Consider the following 22814-nt stretch of genomic DNA (forward strand, 5'->3'; position numbering starts at 1 on the left):
CTGGAGTACAATGGCGTGATCTTGGCTCACTGCAACCTCCGCCTCCCGGGTTCAAGTGATTCTCCTGCCTCAGCCTCCCGAGTAGCTGGGACTACAGGCGCCACCACCTCGCCCGGCTAGTTTTGTATTTTTACTAGAGACAGGGTTTCACCATGTTGGCCAGGCTGGTCTCGAACTCCTGGTCTCAATGGGCGCCACCGTGCCCAACCTTCTGATGAGGCTTTTCAAAGGAGGCGGTCAGATGTGCATCTATCTCAGTGAGCAGAGGGTGGCTCTGAACACAGCAGGACGCAGGTTTGCCCTGAGCAGCTTCCAGCCAGAGTTTTCCTTAGTGATTCTGGGGGACCCAAGAGACTTTGGTTTCCCATGTTTTATGTACTGAATGTCCTGGTTCAACTTTCGACTTCGCGCTCAGATATGGCAAGCTCTGACAAAGCTGCTGTTTGCATCTGTCGGGTCTCAAATGCCTTCGGTTTAAATTAACCTTCACATCCACTCTGGGGTTCCGAGTAGGTCCCCACAGCTCGAAATAACCCAAGGAGGGTCCGCGGGGTGGAGGAAAAGCTGATGAAACGTTGGTGGCTGCGGAAACCCAGGGGGGGCAAGGAGGGTCCCTGGAGGTTGATTTTCCGCAACGGAGCGGCTTTCCGAGGCGGCAGGTGCGTGGGTTCGAGGCAGGGCTCTGGGGCCGCTTTAGGCGAGAACCGGATGAAGCCCCGAATTGGAACTCGGGGATCCGGCAACGCTGGGCCTCAGCACCCACGGTCGACGCGCGGCCCGGGCCTTACGTGCGCCTCAGCGAGGCCCAATTTCCACACGGCCGGTGCCTCGTTTCCAGCGAGCTGTCGGTGAGTCCCGGCGAGTCCCGACCCCTCTCTAGCCACGGCCTGACGGGCACGGTGTTGACCTCGTCCCCTGACCTCCGACCCGGCGCCGCGACCTCTCGTCGCCGGTCCCCTCGGAGCCGGGCGCGGTTTCCGGGGAACGCGTTTCCCGCCGCACCGTGGGCCACCCGGACCGCACAGGACGGGGCACTTTCCGGTGGCGGCGCGGAGCCCTGGGCCCGGCTGCGGCCCGGCGGCGGCCCCGGCGCTGTGCGGGCGTTCGTGGCGGCCGGGGAGCGGCAGGGGCCCTGGGCGGCGGCGAGGCCGGAGCGGGGCGGGCCGGGGACACCGGCTCCCGGCGCCCTCGGAGCCAAAGGCGCGCGGCGGACACGGCGGGGCCGACACGGCGGGGCCCTTGCGCGGTGAGGACGCGTAGGCGTGTGGGCTCCTGTCACTGCACATCGCGAACGCTGGCCGCCGCGTGGCTCTGGCCGAGTCTCGCGAGGGGCGCCCCTGTGGCGTTTCGAGCCAGCCGGGCTCCTGCGGAGAGGGAAGCTCTGCCCTTCCCCTGGCCTGGCGCGGGTCAATTCTCCCGGGAAGGGGCCGGGGGTCCTCGTAGGGCCTGGCCGCGGCGTGACCCTGCCGGGGTCCTAACTTCACCGCAGGGCGACCTGCTCACGGCCAGGCCCGTGGGGACGCTGGCGTCACGGTATCTTCCCCCTTCACGCCAATCCTACCAGGCCGACATCGAGTCTTGCTCCCCAGGGAGGGTCAAGGCCCAGGGGTCCAGCGGCTCCCCCGAGGTCCGCTAGGAGGTGGCGGCACTGGAGTGGCCTTTCTCCAGCCTGCACCGACCCCCGCCTTTAGTGCCCCTGCGTGTGACCCAACGGTGGTACCGGAGCGGCCTTAGAAGACTGACCGCTGCCTCTGAGTTGAGTCTTCAGCCCCTCGCTGGGCCTGGCTGAGCCCCCGGTCTGCGCCTTTCCCCCAGCCTGGAGACCATGCCAAAGCTGCAGGGCTTCGAGTTCTGGAGCCGCACCCTGCGTGGCGCCCGCCACGTGGTGGCCCCCATGGTGGACCAGAGCGAGCTGGCCTGGAGGCTGCTGAGCCGGCGCCACGGAGCACAGCTCTGCTACACGCCCATGCTGCACGCCCAGGTCTTCGTCCGCGACGCCAACTACCGGAAGGAGAACCTGTACTGCGAGGTGTGCCCCGAGGACCGGCCTCTCATCGTGCAGGTGCGCGGGAGGGGCTGTGGCGGCGGCAGCGGTTGGGTCCCGGGCCCTGGAATGCCTGGGGAAAAACCCTTCCCTCTGTGGCCGGACATCACTTTCAGCCTTTCCAGAGCCAGCTCAATTCCAGGAGGAGAGGGAGAAGGTGGCACCAGGTGTGTAGAGTCCACATGGCCACAGCAGTGATTCCTGTGGTGGAGTCAGGGCTCCCAGGTGCACCTCCTAGACTCCAACCCCATTCTCTAGGAGCTGGCTGAGGCAGCTAGGGTGCTGTGAGGTTCGCAGCCCTGCTGGGGCCTCTGGATTGCTGCCTCTCACACTCACACTCCCTCTTCAGAACCAGTAGAGATGGCTCTGCTCTTCAGAAGTTAGTGATTGTGGCTTCTGCCACAGTTCAGAAGAAAATCTGTAAATCTGGGTGGTTTGGGGACTCCTCCTGGCTTTGTCATATTGTAAGCCTCCACAGGACAGGGCACCCTCCTGCGGTGAACCTGGGCCCACACCCTCCTGGGGTCACACTGGACCTCTCCTAGGGCTGGGCAGCAAGGGACTAGCGCCTGGCTGGGCGCATGGCTGACTCCTGCGTCTTCTCCAGTTCTGTGCCAATGACCCGGAAGTGTTTGTTCAGGCGGCTCTCCTGGCTCAGGATTACTGTGACGCCATTGACCTGAACTTGGGCTGCCCACAGATGATAGCCAAGAGAGGTGAGCTCCATGTGGAGCATGGGGACACCCGGGGCAGGGGCCGGAGCCAGCTCAGTGCAGCCCCAGGTGTGGTGAGCTTGGAGGATGGCAGGCCTTGCCTCTGTCGTGACAGTGGCTCAGGCTGGAGCCAGCCGTCCTCTGTGCTCTGCCTCTGGAGGGTGGCTGTCCTCAGGCCTTCGGGGCTGGGGGCTGAGTCCTCCTGCCTCTCCCTTCCCTCAGGGAGCTCCCTCTGCATAAACATGATTGCTGATACAGGGTCCCCGCCACCCCCTTGCACTGCTGTGTGTGGGGCTGAGCCTGTCTACCTCACCGAGCCCCTGAGGAGGTGTTACTTGGTCCCAGACCGTGGGGCGGTGGGGGTTCCATTCAGCACCTTCTGAGCTTAGGCAGCTGGGCAAATAGAGCCCCTGAATCTGATGCCGACAAACCACTGCTCTGACTGTTCCACTGCCCCAACTAGAGACACTGCTGGTTCTGGGGACCTGCGTCCGGCCTGGCAGGGCAGCTCCTGGCCTGCATGGATGGAGGAGAAGGTGCAGAGGGGGTGCAAGGCCTCGGCTCCACCAGCCTTAACACAGGTGCCAGCCAGGCCATGCTTGCTCTTTGCAGGTCACTATGGTGCCTTCCTGCAGGATGAGTGGGACCTGCTCCAAAGAATGAGTGAGTTGGCTAGGTGGGCGGTGAAGGACCCCAGAGACCCTCAAGAGGGACACATGGGCACTGTCCACTTAGTTGGGGCTTAGGAGAGGATAGGCGGTGGCAGGAGCTCTCAGCATCACCCTGGGGCTTCCTGCCCAAAGCAGCCTCTCTGCTGGAAGGAGGTGGCTGTGAAGTTGCCTGTCCTGTGCCACCCACCCCTTAAAACCAGACAGTAGGTGCCAGGACAGAGTCCTTGCTCGGTCCCAGCCCCAGACGTCCTGGGAGATAAAGCTGGCCTCGGCCCTGCTTGTTTGAACTTGGGAGGGCTGGGGGAATGGCGGAGGGAGCCTGCCCGGCAGCCTGAGGGAGACACCCAGATGGTGGCCCAGGCTGCCTCCCAACCTCCCAGCAAAGCTGCCTGGACTCCGCTATCTGCGGGGCCCTGGGCTCCCGGGCTTGGCCGCTAAAGTGGGAACACCATGGCCCCCTCAGAAGCTGCCTGTCTTCTCCCCAGTTTTGCTGGCCCACGAGAAACTTTCTGTTCCTGTAACGTGCAAGATCCGTGTCTTCCCGGAGATCGACAAGACCGTGAGGTACGCCCAGATGCTGGAGAAGGCCGGCTGCCAGGTGAGCCCTGGGCTCGCGGGGGTGTCGTGGGCCTTGGCTGGGCCTTTGCGCAGAGGACACAGCTGAGGCTCTTCCTGTGTCCACTCAGACACCGTGCACTGTCGGCCTCATGGGGGCAGTGGCCCTCCTGACTGGCCTGCCCCCACGGACTCTGAGTGCCACCACCCCAAGCCCAGGCCTTCACAACAGAAACGGCTTTCCTGGCTCCAGAGTTTTGTCCCTGTGGATAGAGTAATGTCGGCATCTCTCCCATGTTCCTAGTGTGACAGAGGCCGGCAGGGCCTCCTTTGGGGATACTCAGCATCTAGTCTTCCTAGATGGTCAGGAAGGGGCCAACAGGCTGTCAGCAGAGCTGCTCCCCTGCCTGGGTTCCCTGCACACCGAGCCTGGCCTGGGGCAGGCCTGGATGGGCTGCTGTCTCCAGGGGTGCCCTTCAAGACACTCAACCTTCTGAAGGCAGACAGCAACCTTGGTGACCCAGGGATGAGCTTGCACAGGGGCTGCTGGGCCCAGGCCCCACTTTCCCCCCGTGCCCCACCAGCCTGGAGCCAGTCCCTCCACACCTTTGGCCTTGGGTAGTGGGGATGCTGCCACTTCCTGGCCTGGCTCTTACATGGGCCTGGGCAGCACATGCAGCCTGAGGCTCCCATAGAGTGCAGAGCCTTTGGGGCAGGCCCCAGACAGTCATTCCTCAGCCCTGCTTCAGGAGCTGAGATGGTGAGGGAAAGGTCCCTGGAGTCGGGCATGGGGCACAGGGCTTGGAGGGGCAGAGGGGGCTCGGAGGGGTGGAGTGGGGGTGAAGGGGACACGGATGGGCACAGGGGACTCTGAGGGGCGGAGGGGGCACAGAGGGGGCTCAGAGGGGTGGAGCGGGGGCAGAGGGGGCATGGAGGGGTGGCGGGGGCTCAGAGGGGTGGAGCGGGGGCAGAGGGAGCATGGAGGGGTGGCGGGGGCTCAGAGGGGTGGAGCGGGGGCAGAGGGGGCATGGAGGGGTGGCGGGGGCTCAGAGGGGTGGAGTGGGGGCAGAGGGAGCATGGAGGGGTGGCAGGGGCTCAGAGGGGTGGAGCGGGGGCAGAGGGGGCGTGGAGGGGTGGAGGGACCTGGGGGGCAGAGGGGGCTCTGAGGGGTGGAGGGGGCTTGGAGGGGTCAAGAGACTGCTGGTCTGTCCTAGTTGCTGACGGTGCACGGGCGCACCAAGGAGCAGAAAGGGCCCCTGTCGGGTGCAGCATCCTGGGAGCACATCAAGGCCGTGCGGTGAGTGGATGTGGGCATTGGGTGACACAGCCTTCAGTCCTTGGGCCTTTGCTAGAGGGTCCAAGCTCCACACCGCAGGGTGCTTGGCTCACCTGACGCCCGTGACCACCAAGGGGGCTAGGGCCGTGGCTGGGGTCAGCATCGCCTGGGAGCAGAAGCTCCCTGCCAGGATGGAGTCGGGGCTGTCCGGGGCCTGGTGATGTGCCGGGCAGGTGGAGGGACAGGTGTTTCTCTGTCAACAGGAAGGCTGTGGCCATCCCTGTGTTTGCTAATGGGAACATCCAGTGCCTGCAGGATGTGGAGCGCTGCCTCCGGGACACGGGTGTGCAGGGCGTTATGAGCGCAGGTGGGCAGGGCCCGGGACAGCAGTTGGGGCCCCATGCACATGGCCTGATGCCACCACCCAGGTGGGTTCTTCCCACTGCCTACTGCCCTCCCCACAGCGCTGTTCGCAGATGGTGTTCATCAATCCCACTCTGCTCTGAGGGGCCTGACCCGGCCTTGTCCCTTGTGAGGTGGCACAGGAGGGTGTCCTGAGTGTCCCAGGCTTTCCTATGCCATCCACCCGGAGCAGCCCATGAGGCATCCTTCCTCCCCTTCCTCCCAGAGGGCAACCTGCACAACCCCGCCCTGTTCGAGGGCCGGAGCCCTGCCGTGTGGGAGCTGGCCGAGGAATACCTGGACATCGTGCGAGAGCACCCCTGCCCGCTGTCCTATGTCCGGGCCCACCTCTTCAAGCTGTGGCACCACACGTGAGTCGTCCCCTAAGGCAGAAGCCACGCTGGGGGGTTGCCCAGGCAGATACTATCAGAGCCCACCTGGGGCATTTTGCAGGTTTTGTCAAAACAACTTGCTGCTAAGTCAGGTCTTGAGGGGCTGGGGTGACTTAGGAGTGGAGTTGGACAAGAAGAGACACAGGTCCCTGTGTGCCCAGTGCTCAGCCTGGGGCCTGACGGTGGAGCCGGGAGCGCAGCCTGCGTGACGGGGCCTCTGTCTCAGGCTGCAGGTGCACCAGCAGCTGCGAGAGGAGCTGGCCAAGGTGAAGACCCTGGAGGGCATCGCTGCCGTGAGCCAGGAGCTGAAGCTGCGGTGCCAGGCAGGCGCTGGGGCGGGTGGGAGCCTGGCCTTGGAGGGGGTGAGGGCGGGGGCCATGACCAGGGCCTTGGGCTTTTGCAGGAGGAGATATCCAGGCAGGAGGGAGCGAAGCCCACCGGCGACTTGCCCTTCCACTGGATCTGCCAGCCCTACGTCCGGCCGGGGTGAGAGCCCAGCCAGCCCTGGGCAGTGATGTGCGCCAAGGTGTGGGCTCCACCCTGTGCCCACAGTGCTGCGCCTGCGCCGCTTGTCCTCAACCATTATGGCCAGTCAGCTCCTGCCCGAGGGAAAGGAGGAGGGAGGTTTCAGCTCCAAGTAGCACACACCTGCCATGTGCCCCTCGGTGTCCTAGGTGGGGGGTGCTGGTGACTCAGCTGTGTCCTCCCTCAGTGGACACTGGGATTTTAAATCTTTTCTTCTGTAAGATACTTCTCTGAGCTTCTCTGATCCTGGAGTTGCCCATGGGTCAATAGCTTGACCCCAGCTTCTGCTGGGTTCTCAGAGGTGAGGCCATCTGTGGCCACAGCCCTGCCTGGGGCTGCCCGAGCTGCGGACTCCATCTCGGAGGCCCCAGACTCCCTAGTGGCCACTCCTGAGTGGGCTGCGCACTGCCCATGCTCCTCACAGCAATAGCACTCGCCATGGCTGCCTGGCGCCTCCTCACCCTGGGGCCTCACCCGGGCTCAGACCCGTGTGGCTGTGGCTACTGGGCCCCTCTCACAGTGTCCTTGGGCTCTGCCCGCTGTCCTCCCCTCAGGCCCAGGGAGGGGAGCAAGGAGAAGTCGGGTGCGCGCAGCAAGCGGGCCCTGGAGGAGGAGGAGTGTGGCACAGAAATCCTGTCCAAGAACAAGCAGAAGAAGCAGCTGAGGAACCCCCACAAGACCTTCGACCCCTCTCTGAAGCGTAAGTGCTGCTTCTACTGATGGGCCCGAGAGAGCCTCTTCGTCACCCCCATCCTCCCTGTTGCCAGTGACAGGAACCTAAACTTGCGGTCAGCAAGGCTCAAGGCCCAGAGCTGGAAGCAGACGCCTGGGGGCCTTGGCAGAGTAGTCAGCCAGACATGGGGTCTGAGCACAGGGAACCGGTGCAGGCCACAGCCCAGGCATGTGGGACATGGGCTCAGTGAGTCAGATGGGGCTGTGGGACAAGCTCCTCAGCCAGGTGCCACCCAGGTGGCCACTGAGGGGCTTGTCTACAGCTCAGGGCCTCGGGTCCCTGCGGCTGTCCCTGCCCAGCCTCACATAAGATGCCTGAGAGGGAGGCTGGGGTCCTCAGCCATTGGTCGCAGAAGGAAAAGCAGATGTGGCCAGCCTGTATCCTCTGCCCTCCCTGAGCCTCCTGGCCTGGCTGGCCACAGCTGGCACAGACGCTGTCAGCAGGCTCCATGCAGGCGGCGGGGCAGCCCCCACAGCCAGGCCACCCCGGCCCTCACTCACCAGTACCCTCTTGTTCTTTTCCTAGCAAAATATGCAAAGTGTGACCAGTGTGGAAACCCAAAGGTGAGTGGGTTCCGGCCACATGCCACCAAGGCTTCCGCTCTGGTGGGTGAGCAGGGTGGTCTCCGCACTCGGGGTAGCAGGTGTGGTGCCCGCCCAGCTGGGTTTGCAGTGTGGCCCAAGGTGGCATGGATGCCTCAGGACGGCTCCTTGCTTCCAGCCAAGCCCCTGCCCAGGAATGGAGTGGGAATAAGTCTGGGTAGTTGGGTGAGGGAGAGGCACCTGGCTTGGGGGCGGTCCCCAGGGCTGCATCCAGGCCGTGGGCATCTGGCAGAGACTTTCCCAGCCTGGCCCCAGGAGTGGTGCTGGCCACAGCCTCCCGAGCTTTCCTGTGCCCAGGGCAACAGATGTGTGTTCAGCCTGTGCCGCGGCTGCTGCAAGAAGCGAGCCTCCAAAGAGACTGCGGACTGCCCAGGTGAGGGCGCCTGCCACCCGCCCCGCAGCAGGCAAACAGGCCCCTCCGCCTCCTGACCCCCGACTCCTCTCGCTCTGCCAGGTCACGGATTGCTTTTTAAAACCAAATTGGAGAAGTCTCTGGCCTGGAAAGAGGCCCAGCCTGAGCTACAGGAGCCTCAGCAGGCAGCGCCCGGAACACCGGGTGGCTTCTCTGAAGTCATGGGCAGTGCCCTGGCCTGAAGGCCCAGAACCCCCACCCCCAGGACTGCTGCTGGAGCCTGGACACGTCCTACTTAAGGAAACGCCTTTACTCAGGGAATCTCCTGCTACTTAATGTGGAAAGACACGCCCACGTCCCCCTTCGGCCCACTCCGGGGGCCTGGAAATGCTGCAGTGGGGAGCAGGCCCCAGGCTGGACCTGCCCTGTCCTCAGCACGCGTGTGCAAAAGGGAACAATAAATCACTTCAAAGATGCAAGAGCCCACAGCCCGTGACCACCGCCCCCACCCAGACCCATGGAGGCACGAGCCAGGGCAGGTGCAGTTGGGGCTAGTGGGGGCTTCTGAATAACCAGATACGACTAACTGAAGGCGGCGCATGGGCATCTGTGCAGAGGAAAGCGGGGGCTTAGGTCTGCTCCCCGCCTCCCCTGGGCACCTCCATAGGCAAGTGGCCAGAGCCTCCGGGAGCTTCCTGATGCCGCACAGCCTTGGAAGCACAGCCTGTGGGCCACAGTGGCCGCTGCTGGGGGCTATTGAGCCCGAGGGCGAGGCTGCCCATTTGTCTCACCAGGCCCTGCCTCCAAGCCCAGCCCCAGGGAGACAGCCCTCAGGAATTCCCGCACAGCAGGAAAGAACAGCGAAGGGCAATGCTCAGTCTGCTCTTTAATGGGTACCGCCCACTTGTCTGCACCTGACAGAGGCGGGAACGGGAGGGGTCTGGGAACTGGTGCCGCTGGGCCTGGGTGCCGCAGTCTGCTCCCTGGGGACGGAAACCCACAGGGTCGAGCCCTGCAGTCCTCCTTCCAGAAGGGCCACAACTAGCAGCCGCCTGCCTCCCCAGCCCCAGCAAGGGCATGCAGGCTGGGGCACCCAGTGGCCAGGCCTCTTAGCCGGGTTGCAGGCAGCACTGAGCCGCCTGGAGGTCAGGAGGTCCGTGGAGATGGGGAGGGGGTGCAGATGTCCTGGAGGCCAAGGTCCACCCCTCACATGTTGGTGCTCATCCGAGACTGGCTGTTGGCTGGAGTCAGCTCCCCCTGGCTCCCTTCTCTGGGTGGAGACTGCAGGGGAGACAAGAAGCAGTTCAGCCACCAGGCCCCACACGCCGTGCACCCGCCCACTCTGGCGCCTGCCCACCTTGACGTGGATCTGGTTGCGGAGCACAGCTGCCCGTAGCATCATGGCCTTGGCGCGGCGCTGGAACTCCTTACCCATCAGCAGGGACTTCTCAAAGGTGGTGCTGCGCTGGTCCACGTCCCGGGCGTAGAGGATCTGTGCAGGCACAGGCTCAGCGGGGCCCAGGCTCACCCCCAGCTGCCCCCACCACCCTGCAGCCCACAGCCACCTTGCTGTGCGAGTCCACGCGGGCACTGATCAGCCCCTCCAGGATTAGCTGCGTCAGCTCGTCCTCCAGGGCAGCCACTGTGGTGTTGAAAGCCGCCGCCATCCTATGCATGTCGGCCGACACGTAGGGGCTGAAATACTGCAGGGCGGAGGAAAGTCAGCTCCACAGCCCCCTGTATGCCCACCTGCCGTGCGCCAGCCTGACCCCCACACTTACCTGGATGAGGGCACGGTTGCGAATCTGGGTGTACAGGGTCCTGACGTGGGGAGCCAAATACATGTCCAGGAGCAGGTTGTCCTAGGGAAGGGGCTGGTGAGGACCAGGACAAGAGCCCAGGCAGAGCCCCACCTCACCCCCACCCCAGGCAGGACCCCACCTTCATCTCGTCCAGCATCTTGAGGCATGAGGCGTACTTGGACTCGTAGAATTTGAAGATGATGTCTCGGACCTGCGGCTCCAGCTCCAAGAACAACTTGAAGGAGCTGGGGAGGCAGACCCCTCAGAGCTCTGTCCTCTGCCTGCCCCTCCCTCCAAGTGGCCAGTGGGACACCAGTCCCCAGACAAAACACCTGAGAAAACGGCAGGGCCAGGAGTCCAGGACATGCAAGGCCAAAGCGGCAGCCGTGGAGAGGGACGGGGACTGCCAGACCAGGGCACCTACCTACTGGAGATGACATTGCGCTGCAGCTCCTGCCGGTCAAAGGTAGCCAAGGCGCACAGGCCACCGTAGATGGCCACATTGCTGGGGGACAGCAGCTGAGGAGCAGAGACCTGGTGTCACAGAAAGTGAAGGGCCAGGCCACCGCTGCCTGCCCATCACCCACTCTGAGAATGCCTAAGACCCCGTTTGTGAGAGACCTCACCCTCCTACAAAAGCAGCCCAACCCACGAGCCCATGCTCTGCCTCCCAAGTCCCCAAGAGGGCTCCTCACCTCAGGGAAGTCGCAGTGATCAAAGGAAGCCAGCAGGAGGCACTTGGCAGCCTGCTTGTACTTCCTGGCGGCCAGCTCCGCCAAACCTAGTGGAGGGAGCCGGGTCAGTGGGGAGAGGGGGTGAGACCCAGAGCCTGGGGAAGCCGCTAAAGCCTGGAGACCAGGCAGAACGCGACCACCAGCCAGCTCGCTGGCCTCTCCTGCCCCAGGAGCTGTTCCTCAGCGCTGGGGACAGATACCCTAATCATGCGTGGAAACAGCCCCGCCAGTGCCAAGCAGGTTCCCTGAAGCCAGGCGTGCAGGGAAGCTTTAGGTGCTAGCACAGCTGCGAAGGACACCGCGCTCAGAGCAGCTCGGGCTGGCAGACCTGCCTCAGGCCCACAGTGACAGCAGCCAGACCCTGACCACACGTCACCCACTGGCTTCCCCAGGGCAGATGTTAGGCGCCACCTACACCCGCACATGTGCCCCACAACATCCTGCGCCCTGCCAGGGAAGGTTTCCCTGGCTGAGGCAGGGACCAGCCTACTGCCCTGGGCTGGAAGAGCAACACACATTGAACGTGGGGCCAGCTGGGCGTGACCCAGGCCCTCACCTGCGGCACACTTGAGCTTGGTGAGGATGGCCTGAGTCTGGCTGTCACGCTCTCCTCGCTGCTGTTGGGGAAAGCCACATGCGTGAGGCCCACGCCCCACATTTCCTGGAGCTCGATGCCCAGCCCTCAGACAGAGAGGGGATGAAGGCAGATTCAGATTTGGGGGAGAATGAGGTGGGGGAGGATAGGAGGGGCCAGCAGCGGTCAGCAATCGTGGGGCAAGGTCTCTGAGGAGGTGGCCCGTACCTCAGCAATCTCCGGGGTAGACTCAGCCTTGCTGACATAGCTGAGCACATGAGACCAATTCTGTAAGTAGACGCTGACCTGGTGGACGAGGGGGCAGGGCCAAGTGAGCCTAGGCGCTCCGATGGCCCAGCCATGCTGTCCCCACCCGCCTGCCTGCCAAGGCAGGCCGACCTTGATGACGTTGAGGCACATGTTGATGACGTGCTTGGCGCTGGTGCAGTAGTCCCGGGCCCGGGAGTAGCACTTGAGGGCGTTGCTGAGGTCCCCGCAGTCCAGGTAGTGGTCGCCCAGGTCGTCGTGGCCGCGCCGGATGCTCTCCTTGATGGAGTTGCCTTTGTAGTTCTTCAGGTCCGTGTCCAGCTTCTCCAGCTTCAGCAGGGCCTTCTTCCGCGTGGCCTCCACCCAGGCCGTGTCCAGGGGTGGGGGCTCCACGCCGCTCTCAGGGATGGCGTCGGGTGCGTTCTGCAGCTCCCTGAGAGAGGACCTGGCCATCAGGATGGTGACGGTCACAGGGGCCAGGGAGGAGGGCAGGAAGCCGCCAATCTCAGGCTGCCCTCAAAGGCCCAACTGGCACACAGGTGGGCACCTCCCGCTAGCCTCAAACCCCACCTCCAGGGACCAGTCTGCACCAGAGACACAGAGATAACTGCTGCCCCCAGGAGCCTGCAGCCAGGTGGGGAAGCCAGCAGGGAGGCAGCCCCTGAGCCACAGTCTCCAACAGCTCCCCTTGGAATCAAATCCCTGCGTGCACACACACAGGGCACTTCTACACCTGGCCAAGAGACAGCAAGAAACCTACCTGCCCAACTTCCCAGCGCAGGGGTGGGAGTTTCAGGACACAGGAAGGGGGCCCAGCCCCAGGCACCTGCTCCCTTGGTGGCTTCTACTTCCTCTTACCAAGCCCCTGGCCTCACCTGGTGGCCTCTGAGAGCTTGCGGTGGATCTCCTCATACATGTCCACATTAAAGGTTCTCTGCACGAAGGAGAGGGCCATCTTCAGGGCCTCCACCCGCAGCGTAGGGCAGTGATCAGCAATGAACTGCAGCCGTTCGATGCGCATCAGGCCGCTGTAACTCGCTGCGTACTGCTCCAGATCCTGGGAGCGGGTGCACACGAGGGTCAGGCAGGGTGTGAGGTGGGTCAGGAGTTAGGGCCTGACTGTCCTAGCCAGAATGTCACCCTGGGCCTGTAACAGGAACCGGGCATGGGGGTGCGAGACTGACTGCTGTTCCAGGCCCTGCAGAGACCCCTGGGGTGGGCCTGGGGTAGGAGCCTTGGGAGTGGGGCTCTGCACTGGGGGGTTTTGGGAATGGACACCCACTACTGATTGCTGGTCGCTAGGCTGAGCGGGGAGGAGACCTGCCCTGGCTTCTCCATCAGCAGTCTCTGAAGCTGGGCTACAAGCCTCACATGAGTGGGCAATCAGAAATCCTGATGGTTTTGGGATCAGGAAAAGAGAACAGAGATCACTGAGAAGGATCATTCTACCTGCTGTGCAGGCTGCAGTGGGGAGTCTGCCCTGGACCCCTCAGTAGGACTGAGACACCCAAGGTTCCCCCACGGGGCTCCGTACCAGGCTGGGGTTCTCCACCACATAGTTGACGTCGGGTGCATTCTGCGGGTCTTCCTGGGGGTCCACGTCGATCTGCATGGGCTCCACAGCCCCCTGCAACATGGGCCAGGCACCTGGCACCTCGTCCTGGGGACTGCCCCAGGAGGGCGAGAGACCCGCACTCTTCTCTGAGGTCAGCTCCGCCCGAGATCTTCCAGGCCAATCGGACCACACTCCCGCCGTTGCTGTCCCCCAGGCGTGCCCTCCCAGTCACCCTCGCCCCCAGCCAGGCTCCTGTGCTACCACATCAGGGAGGGGTCTCCTCACAAGACTCTAAGGCTCAGAAGCAGAAACCCCTCGCCTGATTCTAGCCACTCGTCTCTGAAAGCCAGAAAGCAGACACGGGACAACCAACTACACAGGGACCCCTGAAGGCCCCTACACGTTCCCAGCCACCATCCTGATGCAGTTTCCTCCAAGCCACGGAGAAGAACGGGACGCCACCTCAACCCCAGGAGGCAGGAGGACCAGCCCCCGGAATCTGTCCGGAGCAGCAATACTGGGCTGAGAATCACGCCACAGGGTTGGGAGAAGGGGAAAAGAGTCATCTCAGGGAGCCCCACGGCCCCCAGCTGGGAGAACAGAGGAGCCAGGACCTCGGCTTAAAGCAGGCTGGAAAAGCCGCCATGCCGAGCACCCGCCGGACCCGTGGGCCTCCCGCGCTCCTTCGGGAAAAGCACCAAGAGCTCGGCTCCCTCCGCAGGCCCCGGGCCCACCGGGGCACCCTCCCCTCCTGCGCTTGGAACTGCGTCCCTGTCCTCGGCCGGCAGAGCAGCAGGGGCCCAGCCACAGCAGGGGCGGCCGGGGCCCTGCTCCCCCCTCCCTCGCTCGGGGGTCCCTGTCCTGGAAGGTACCTCGTAGAGCAGCGTACAGGCCGACAGGCTGGCGCTCAGGCTGAAGTCCCCGGCCGTACCGGGCAGGAGGAGGTCTGACCTACTGCTGTGAGGGGTGCAGTACAGATCTGTCACTGACGAGGAGGCCGAGCTGGGGGCCGAGCTATCCCTCATTCTGTCCTGACTTTCTGCACCCCCCGACCCTGACACAGAGCTGGCTGGCTGCTGAAGGGAGAAAGAGCGTTAGCGTCGGGGCGGCCGGGAACCTCTCCCGTGAGCTGCTGGGAGGGGAGGCGGGGCGGGCGCGGCCCGGCGGCCCCGGACCGCAGCGCGCAGCCACGGCGGAGACGCGCCCTCGGCCCTGCAGCCCCCGACGCGCGCTGCCCGCGGAGACCCGGCACGGAGCGCGCCCGGTCGACTCCTAGCGCAGGCCCCGCGCCCCTGCTCGACCTCAGCCCGGTCCCAGCGGCGGGGGGCGCGGGGGCGCGGAGGCCTGGCGCGGCCTCGGCTCGTTACCTGCAAGTTAAACACCTGAACCGGCAGCGGCATCTTGCACCCACCCCGCCGCGGCGTGCTGTCCACTTCCGGGGCAGCGGAGCCGTCGCTTCCGGGGCGCGGGGCGGGGCGGGACCGCTGCGTTCTTAAAGGGGCCGCCGCCCACCCACGGCTCCGGCCCAGTTCTCGTCTCCCGGCGCCGGTGGTTCCGGCGGCCGCATGAGCCGCGCGCGTGGGGCGCTGTGCCGGGCCTGCCTCGCGCTGGCCGCGGCCCTGGCCGCGCTGCTGCTACTGCCGCTGCCGCTGCCCCGTGCGCCCGTCCCGGCCCGGACCCCCGCCCCAGCCCTGCACGCGCCTCCGTCCCGGCCCGCCGCCCCCAGCCTGCGGCCCGACGACGTCTTCATAGCCGTCAAGACCACCCGGAAGAACCACGGGCCGCGCCTGCGGCTGCTGCTGCACACCTGGATCTCCCAGGCCCGCAGGCAGGTGCGCCGGACCCCGACCCCAACGGCGAGCCCCACGCCCACCCTCCCCGGATCCCAGGGTCTAGGCCCGGCCCAGGCCCCCAGAGGCTCCGCGCGGGGCGGGTCGGTCCCCGGCCTGGGCAGCGCCCTCGACGCCTCATAGATTGTTTCTCTCTCAGACGTTCATCTTCACCGACGGGGACGACCCTGAGCTCGAGCTCCAGGGTGGTGAGTGTCCCCCAGCCCCGGCGCCCGCGGGACCTGGCCCCCGAGACCCCGGAGCAGCGGCCACTGCGCTGCTGTGGGTGCCACTCTCTGTCGAGGCTCCGGAGGCCCGGGGAGGCCCACGACGCTGCCCAGGTCACACGGCCTGCGGAGGGCCCGCCCTGCCAGCCAAGCTCTGCTCCCCACCAGTCTCTCACACTGGCTGCTTCCCGGGGCGTAGGGCTAGTGCCACGTCCCCTGAAGGAGCCCCAGCAGGGAATCCGCCCTTCCAGGCCAGGTCAGGACGACCTGCCTCCGTCCTGTTTCCTTTCAAGAGATCCCAACTGATGGCCGCCTGCTTCAGCCTCGGGGGCACCAGCAGGGTCAGCGCGTGAGGGCTAGGGCTATGGTTGGACCCAGGCAAGGAGTCCAGGCATGTCACACAACCACATGGAGCCCTGGCCCTTGGGGGCAGGTGGGGCACAGGCCACATCCTGACTCCTGTGCCAGCCTCTACCTGCGTGCTTCCCCTCTCTCCGACTGGCAGGTAGTGGCCGTGTCATCAACACCAACTGCTCGGCGGTGCGCACCCGCCAGGCTCTCTGCTGCAAGATGTCTGTGGAGTACGACAAGTTCATCGAGTCTGGGCGCAAGTACGCGGCACTGACCCGACCCACGGAGAGCCCAGAGCCAAGCTGGGTGGGGACCTCCTGTCCAGCTTGCCAGGCCCTCATGCCCAGGATGTCCCTCGCCCACAGGTGGTTTTGCCACGTGGACGATGACAATTATGTGAACCCCAGGAGCCTCCTACACCTGCTCTCCAGCTTCTCACCCAGCCAGGACGTCTACCTGGGGCGGCCCAGCCTGGACCACCCCATCGAGGCCAACGAGAGGGTCCAGGGTGGCAGAACTGTGAGTGCCAGAGCAGATTCCTTTCTTGATGCCAGCCTAGGAGGCACAGCAGAGGACGTGGAAAGCTGGCTTGAGAAGGGCGTAGGGCTGGGGGCCCAAGCTGATCCACCCAGGTGGTTTGCACATGGTGTTTCAGGAGCAGGCCAGGAGGCCCTCATTGTACTGGGCAGAGAGGGGGTGTCTGGACCAGGTGGGGAGGGTCTGGAGGCTGCGGATCAATGGCCTGCAGAAGCCCCCAGCCCCTCTTGCCCCAGGAAGCTTCTGTTATCTGGGTGGGATCTTCTAAGGGGCAGCTTAAGAAAGATGCCTGGGGAGTCCCACGAAGAGTCAGGGGTGAGAAGCGCTGCTCCGGAAGCTCTGACTGACACCCCATCCCCAGGTGACCACGGTCAAGTTCTGGTTTGCTACTGGTGGGGCCGGGTTCTGCCTCAGCAGAGGCCTCGCCCTCAAGATGAGCCCGTGGGCCAGGTGAGTGGGGGTTCAGCTGCCTGGGCTGGGAGGCGGAATCTGAGACCTGAAAGCTGCTGACCGGCCTCCCCGCAGCCTGGGCAGCTTCATGAGCACGGCTGAGCAGGTGCGGCTGCCGGATGACTGCACAGTGGGCTACATCGTGGAGGGGCTTCTGGGCGCCCGCCTGCTGCACAGCCCCCTCTTCCACTCCCACTTGGAGAACCTGCAGAGGCTACCGCCAGACACCTTGCTCCAGCAGGTACCGGCGCCACTTTGTGTCTTTCTGCCACGTGGGCTTTGCCTCACCCTGACTCCCCCAGGGGCCCCACTGCCCTGGCCTGATGCCCGGCTGAGCAGGCAGGTGGGATTTGCATGTGGCTGGGGATGGACACTGGAAAGGCCCCTTGGTCTGCTGGATACCGGGTCTTCAGGTACAGATGGGGTGTGGTGTCTGGGGTGGAGGGACAAGGGGAAAAGCACAGTTCTCGGGCCAGGGAGGCCCCACGCCAGCTGGGCAGTGGGCAGTGGTCTGTGTGGTGATGGGGACTAGAGCAGGTCCCGTCACATGGAGCAGGGAGGGAATGAGGGTCAGCTTTGCTCTGGAGGGTTCAGGTCCCTCGCTCCTGTCCCCCAGGCTCCGCCTGAGGTGCCCCCACTCAGCTCATGGCACCTTTCAATGCTGTTCCCAAGCCTGGCCTCCCCGAGGACTTGGGGAGAAGTGGGTGGGCAACGGGGCTGCAGCAGGGCTCCTGGCTCCTGACCAGGGGGAGGCGTGGCCCGAGACCAGACCAGGCCACACTCTCTGCCCACACCTTGTTCTCTCCTAGGTTACCTTGAGCTATGGGGGTCCTGAGAACCCACATAACGTGGTGAACGTGGCTGGAGGCTTCAGTGTACAGCAGGACCCCACACGGTGAGTGGGCAGTGGTATGGGCAGGTCCTCAGCCCCACAGGGGCTCTGGCATCAGCACGCCCACCCACAGCCCTGACCCCCGCTGCTCCCTCCACCCACAGCCCTGACCTCCACTTCTTCCTTCCCCAGGTTTAAGTCTGTCCACTGCCTTCTCTACCCAGACACGGACTGGTGTCCCAGGCAGAAGCAGGGCGCCCCGATCCCTCGGTGACACTAACCACCGCGACCCAGGGCTGCCTCGCTCTGTCCCAGGTGCGGGGAGCTGGAGCCCCCCATGGCCTCAGTGGACTGCCTTAGGTGCCATGGCCATACCAGTGAGATGTAGGCACTTGGCACACCCTCTGGCTAGCCTGCAGCCCCCCTCTCCCAGTCCCTGGTGGACTGCAGTGATGGGTGTTCTGGGAGAACAAAGACAGTCAGGCTGAGGGCTGGGGCCGCAGTGCCCCTCCCACTGACCCAGCCTCAGGGTTGATCCCATGGGAACAGGCATCCACCCTAGCACCTGGGCACCTGGGAGGGAGCTGCCATCCAGGCTCCATTACCTGTTGTTGAAGGTGGGTGCCAGGCTGGCTAGGTGCCAAGGAGCAGGCTCCAGATCAAGGTCCTGGCCCAGCCACAGCCATTGCAAGGACTTAGCCTGGCAGGCTTTGTGGGGGATGCTGCCCTCTCTGCTGCAGGCTGGGTGCACAGCCAGGCACCGCAGTGGGACTCAGGCCCGGGAAGGTCATGCTCTCAGCCAGAGCTTTGCTCCCAGCCCAGGTCCCTCATTCGGAGGCCTCTTGACTGGGACCACAGAGGTGTTTTCTCTGCTCTGACTTGTGGCTCAGGACTCCTTCCTGGGTCATGCTCCTGCCCCACTGTGCCTGGGCCCATAAACGCAGGAGCCTTTTGTTTGGGGCCCCCTGGGGTGAGACTGCCCCGACCCGCCCATCCCAGCAGACCCACCTCCCCGCCTGCTGCCTTCCATGGAGGGAAATGGGCCAGGGGCCATCATCTCCCCTCTGCCTCCTGCTTTGCTGTTGCCGAGCGCGAGTAAAGGCTTTGTTCTTACTCCACACGGCTCCTGTCTTAATCACCCACCAGCCCAGCTCTCCCCGGGTCCCTGCCGTGCCCCCCTCCTTCCCCAGGAAGGCTCTGTCCCAGGCAGGGCTATATCCTTGCCGTCCTGCCCACCCAGCCTCGAACCTACTAGATTCTTCTTTGGAAGCCAAAGCCTCCAGCAGGGGTGGCATATGGGGGTCCTGCCGGGAGGGACGGACACTGGACGCTGCCCCGAGAGGCCACCTTCCTGAGCGTCATGTTTGCCTTCTCATGTGTGTTGTGTGGAGCCAGGTGCACGTGGGTGTGTATGAGGGTGGGTGTATATGAGGGTGGGTGTGCATGGCCGTGTACACAAGGCTGAGTGGACACATGGAGAGCGGGTGTGTACGTGCATATAGGTGAGTATCTACCCATGTGTGTGTCTGTGTGCATCAGTGGGTATGTGCGTGGCAGTGTCTGCATGCGTGGGTGTGTGCACTTGTGCATGGGTGTGTGGAGGGCAGAGAGGAGGCCCCACATAACCCGCATGGAGTTCACTGGTTTCTGTCTCATTTGTTCATGCTCAGCCTGGAGTAGAAGGCACCCCAAGGAGACTTGCGGTTAATCATGATTGGGTCCTCAGGGCCTGGGACTGCCAAAAGCCTAGGCCCCTGGCTTTGTCCACTGCAGGCTCTGGGCTGGGAGAGGAATTCTGGGGCTCAGAACAAGTGGCAGGGGTGAATTTCAGGAAGTCCAAAACCTGCATTTCAACAGAAACGAGAAAATAGCAAATTTTTGAAAGTTGCTGCAGAATTGTGGATGCCCCAAGAGAAGGTATCCCGTGTCCGTGGTGGGAGTCTGGCCGCATGGCCTTGGGTCCCTCACGCTGGCTCCCCTGGATGCGCGGTTTGGGGGTTGCACACTCCTCTTCCTCTGACCTCGTAGCCCTCCCTCTCTCCCAAGCCTGTGCCACACAGGCCTGGTGTCCTTGGAGTGTGGGGAACATGGACTAGAGTGCGTTTGCACCACCAGAAAGGGTGTCTAGGGACAAAGTGCTCTGAGTGGGTTTTTCCAGGGCATGAGGCTCTAGCAAATCTTGGTGGACACGTGCTTTCTAAAAGAGTCCAGCTTGCAGCTCCTCTGAGAAAATAATGTATCCGTTTTGCCTCAACTCCGTCAACACTAGTCTTAAAACCTAACGCATTTTATTGCTGTCTCCTGAAAGGAGATGGTCATTCATGTTTAAGCCGCACTCTGAGGCTGTGCAGTGCCCAGTCCGAGAGCTCACCGTGTTTCCTTTATCCTCTTTTTTTTTTTTTTTTTTTTTTTTTTTGTCTAAGTTCAGGTCCACGAGGTCCTGAGTCTTTTCTCCTAAGCGATCAGTTACGCTGCTCCCTTTTGTATTGTTGGGTTATGTTTATAGACGTTTCAAACTAGCAGTTTTCCACTTTGATTCAGATAACCATTCCCAGGCAGGGCCAGTCCCAGACTCGATGTTCTGGGAAGAGACTCTGGCTGTCCCAGGCCCAAGTCCCTGCTGGACCCAGTTGGCTTCAGCTGCAGAGAGACAGCATGGACAAGGGTGAGAACTTAAAATTTAGGAGATGCCGTTTTGCTAATGGAGTTATTTATAGTCGCAAACTTTACGTTAGAAAACAAGGCTACTCTGGACCACGCTGCCTGTGGCATAGCCCTGCTCTGTGTGGAGCAGCTTAAAAATAATACTCAAATAGGCCGGGCGCGGTGGCTCATGCCTGTAATCCCAGCACTTTGGGAGGCTGAGGCAGGTAGATCACAAGGTCAGGAGATCGAGACCATCCTGGTGAACACGGTGAAACCCCATCTCTACTAAAAAAAAAATTAGCCAGGCATGGTGGCGGGCGCCTGTAGTCCCAGCTACTTGGGAGGCTGAGGCAGGAGAATGGTGTGAACCCGGGTGGCAGAGCTTGTAGTGAGCCGAGATCGTGCCACTGCACTCCAGCCTGGGCAACAGAGCGAGACTCCGTCTCAAAAAAATAAATAATAATAAAAAATAATAATACTAAAAGGAGTATAAATGCTTGCGGGGGGGACACCCATTCTCTGTGATGTGTGCCTGTCGCACTACACGCCTGTGTCACAACATCCCAGGTACCCCATAAATATGCCTCCTATGTACCCACAAAAAAATTTAAAAATAATAAAATAATAATTTAAAAAGAGGCTAGGCATGGTGGTTCATGCTTATAATCCCAGTGCTTTGCAAGGCTAAGATGGGAGGATCACCTGAACACAACCTGGGCAATTTAACAAGACCCTATCTTTTTTTTTTTTTTTTTTTTTTTTTTTTTTGAGACGGAGTCTCGCTCTGTCGCCCAGGCTGGAGTGCAGTGGCCGGTTCTCAGCTCACTGCAAGCTCCGCCTCCCGGGTTTATGCCATTCTCCTGCCTCAGCCTCCGAGTAGCTGGGACTACAGGCGCCCGCCACCTCGCCCGGCTAGTTTTTTGTATTTTTTAGTAGAGACGGGGTTTCACCGTGTTAGCCAGGATGGTCTCGATCTCCTGACCTCGTGATCCGCCCGTCTTGGCCTCCCAAAGTGCTGGGATTACAGGCTTGAGCCACCGCGCCCGGCCAAGACCCTATCTTTACAAAAAAAAAAAAAAAAAAATTGATAATTAGGCACAGTGGTGTGTACATGAAATCCTAGCTACTCAGAAGGCTGAGGCAGGAGGATGACTTCAGCCCATGAAGTTGAGGCTACAGTGAGCTGTGATGGTGCCACTGCACTCTAGCCTTGTCAGTAATCAAAAACCTCCTGACAAGGTAAAGTCTTCAGCCTGATGGCTTCAGTGGTAAATTCTACCAAACATTTAAAGAAGAACTGGCCGGGTGCAGTGGTTCATGCCTGTAATCCCAGCACTTTGGGAGGCGGAGGTGGTCGTATCATCTGAGGTCAGCAGTTTGAGACCAGCCTGGCCAAGCATGGTGAAACCCTGTCTCTACTAAAAATACAAAAATTAGCCAGGTGTCTGTAATCCCAGCTACTCAGGAGGCTGAGGCACGAGAATCACTTAAACCCAGGAGGTTGCGGTGAGCCAAGATTGCACCATTGCACTCCAGCCTGGGTGATTAGAGTGAAACTCGGTCTAAAAAAAAAACGGGGCCCGACGACTCACGCCTGTAATTCCAACACTTTGGGAGGCTGAGGCGGGCGGATCACGAGGTCAGGAGATCGAGACCATACTGGCGAACACGGTGAAACCCCGTCTCTACTAAAAATACAAAAAAATTAACCGGGCGTGGTGGCGGGCGCCTGTAGTCCCAGCTACTTGGAAGGCTGAGGCGGAAGAATGGCGTGAACCTGGGAGGCGGGGCTTGCAGTGAGCTGAGATCGCGCCACTGCACTCCAGCCTGGGAAACAGAGTGAGACTCTGTTTTAAAAAATAATAATAATGAGAAGGAAATTAGGAGATTCACAAATATGTGAAAATTAACCAATCTGCTCCTAAATAACAAATGGGTCAAAGAAAATGGGACAAGAAAAGATAAAAAACCCTACCCTCTAAGTTGATGAGAACAAAAACACAAGCGCTTACGGGATACAGCAAAAGCAGAACTTCCAAGGAAATTTTGGCTGCAAATGCCTGTATTAAAAAAGAAAATCTCAAGTCAGTAACATAAACTTCCACTTTAAGAAACTAGAAACGAAGAGTAAACTAAACCAAACGCAGAAAGAAGGACGCAATAAGGATTAGGCCAGAGATGAATGAATAGAGAATAGAAAAACAATTTTTTTTTTTTTTTTTTTTTTTTTTTTTTTTTTTTTTTAGACGGATCTCGCTCTGTCGCCCAGGCTGGCGTGGCGTGGCCGTGCTCAGCTCACTGCAAGCTCCGCCTCCCGTGTTCACGCCATCTCCTTCCTCAGCCTCCCGAGTAGCTGGGGATCAGGGCCCGCCAGTCGCCCGGCGAGTTTTTTGTATTTTTAGTAGAGACGGGGTTTCACCATGTTTGCCAGGATGGTCTCGATCTCCTGACCTCGTGATCCGCCCTCGCGGCCTCCCAAAGTGCTGGGTTACAGGCTGAGCCACCGGCCCGGCAGAAAAACAATTTTTAAAAACCCAAAAGTTGGTTATTTGAAAAGAGTAGGCTGGGCATGGTGACTCACACCTGTAACCTCAGAACTTTGGGAGGCTGGAGGCAGAAGGATCATTTGAGTCCAGGAGTTCAAGACCAGCCTGGACAACATAGTGAGATCTTGTCTCTATTAGGAAAAAACACTTTTTTTTTTTTTTTAAGAAAGAAGGAAAGAAAAGAAAGATTAGCAAAATT

At 61.8% G+C, this 22814-nt stretch overlaps 3 protein-coding genes across 27 annotated transcripts; 2 read left to right on the forward strand and 1 right to left on the reverse strand.

The window, feature by feature from the left end:
- The first annotated feature begins 962 nt into the window (after positions 1 to 962).
- On the forward strand, positions 963 to 8742 carry DUS1L (dihydrouridine synthase 1 like). 6 transcript variants are annotated; one of them, XM_010354347.2, is made up of 14 exons: positions 963 to 1246; positions 1816 to 2062; positions 2652 to 2760; positions 3370 to 3420; positions 3914 to 4026; positions 5198 to 5280; positions 5523 to 5626; positions 5888 to 6032; positions 6280 to 6376; positions 6457 to 6539; positions 7133 to 7278; positions 7837 to 7874; positions 8146 to 8286; positions 8368 to 8742. In XM_010354347.2, the coding sequence occupies exons 2-14, from the start codon at positions 1826 to 1828 to the stop codon at positions 8599 to 8601; spliced, it is 1581 nt and encodes a 526-aa protein (XP_010352649.1). In that variant the 5' UTR covers positions 963 to 1246; positions 1816 to 1825; the 3' UTR covers positions 8602 to 8742. The 6 variants fall into 6 exon arrangements, with proteins under 6 accessions (XP_010352649.1, XP_030778549.1, XP_010352650.1 ...); XM_030922689.1 differs by having other exon boundaries at positions 8169 to 8286; XM_010354348.2 differs by having other exon boundaries at positions 8211 to 8286.
- A 391-nt stretch (positions 8743 to 9133) lies between these two features.
- GPS1 (G protein pathway suppressor 1) lies at positions 9134 to 14659 on the reverse strand. 19 transcript variants are annotated; one of them, XM_030922686.1, is made up of 14 exons: positions 14565 to 14620; positions 14070 to 14154; positions 13177 to 13269; positions 12518 to 12699; positions 11775 to 12075; positions 11604 to 11681; positions 11358 to 11418; positions 10763 to 10848; positions 10492 to 10586; positions 10207 to 10312; positions 10047 to 10127; positions 9831 to 9968; positions 9623 to 9757; positions 9135 to 9546 (listed from the first exon to the last, which is right to left on the reverse strand). In XM_030922686.1, the coding sequence occupies exons 3-14, from the start codon at positions 13252 to 13254 to the stop codon at positions 9472 to 9474; spliced, it is 1416 nt and encodes a 471-aa protein (XP_030778546.1). In that variant the 5' UTR covers positions 13255 to 13269; positions 14070 to 14154; positions 14565 to 14620; the 3' UTR covers positions 9135 to 9471. The 19 variants fall into 19 exon arrangements, with proteins under 19 accessions (XP_010352642.1, XP_030778546.1, XP_030778547.1 ...); XM_030922687.1 differs by lacking the exon at positions 14070 to 14154 and having other exon boundaries at positions 14565 to 14659; XM_030922680.1 differs by having other exon boundaries at positions 9135 to 9757; positions 14565 to 14648.
- A 64-nt stretch (positions 14660 to 14723) lies between these two features.
- Positions 14724 to 18538, forward strand: RFNG (RFNG O-fucosylpeptide 3-beta-N-acetylglucosaminyltransferase). Of its 2 annotated transcripts, none has more exons than XR_746916.2 (8): positions 14724 to 15029; positions 15187 to 15235; positions 15759 to 15864; positions 15970 to 16123; positions 16503 to 16591; positions 16667 to 17004; positions 17401 to 17486; positions 17616 to 17751. XR_746916.2 is itself a non-coding variant. In XM_030922690.1 (8 exons), exons 1-8 carry the CDS (start codon positions 14763 to 14765, stop codon positions 17695 to 17697), a joined length of 999 nt encoding a protein of 332 aa, XP_030778550.1. In that variant the 5' UTR covers positions 14724 to 14762; the 3' UTR covers positions 17698 to 18538. The 2 variants fall into 2 exon arrangements, 1 of the variants encoding a protein (XP_030778550.1); XM_030922690.1 differs by having other exon boundaries at positions 16667 to 16832; positions 17616 to 18538.
- Positions 18539 to 22814: the final 4276 nt, after the last annotated feature.

This window comes from Rhinopithecus roxellana, chromosome 19 (genome assembly GCF_007565055.1).
Source record: "Rhinopithecus roxellana isolate Shanxi Qingling chromosome 19, ASM756505v1, whole genome shotgun sequence".
Taxonomy (NCBI): domain Eukaryota; kingdom Metazoa; phylum Chordata; class Mammalia; order Primates; family Cercopithecidae; genus Rhinopithecus; species Rhinopithecus roxellana.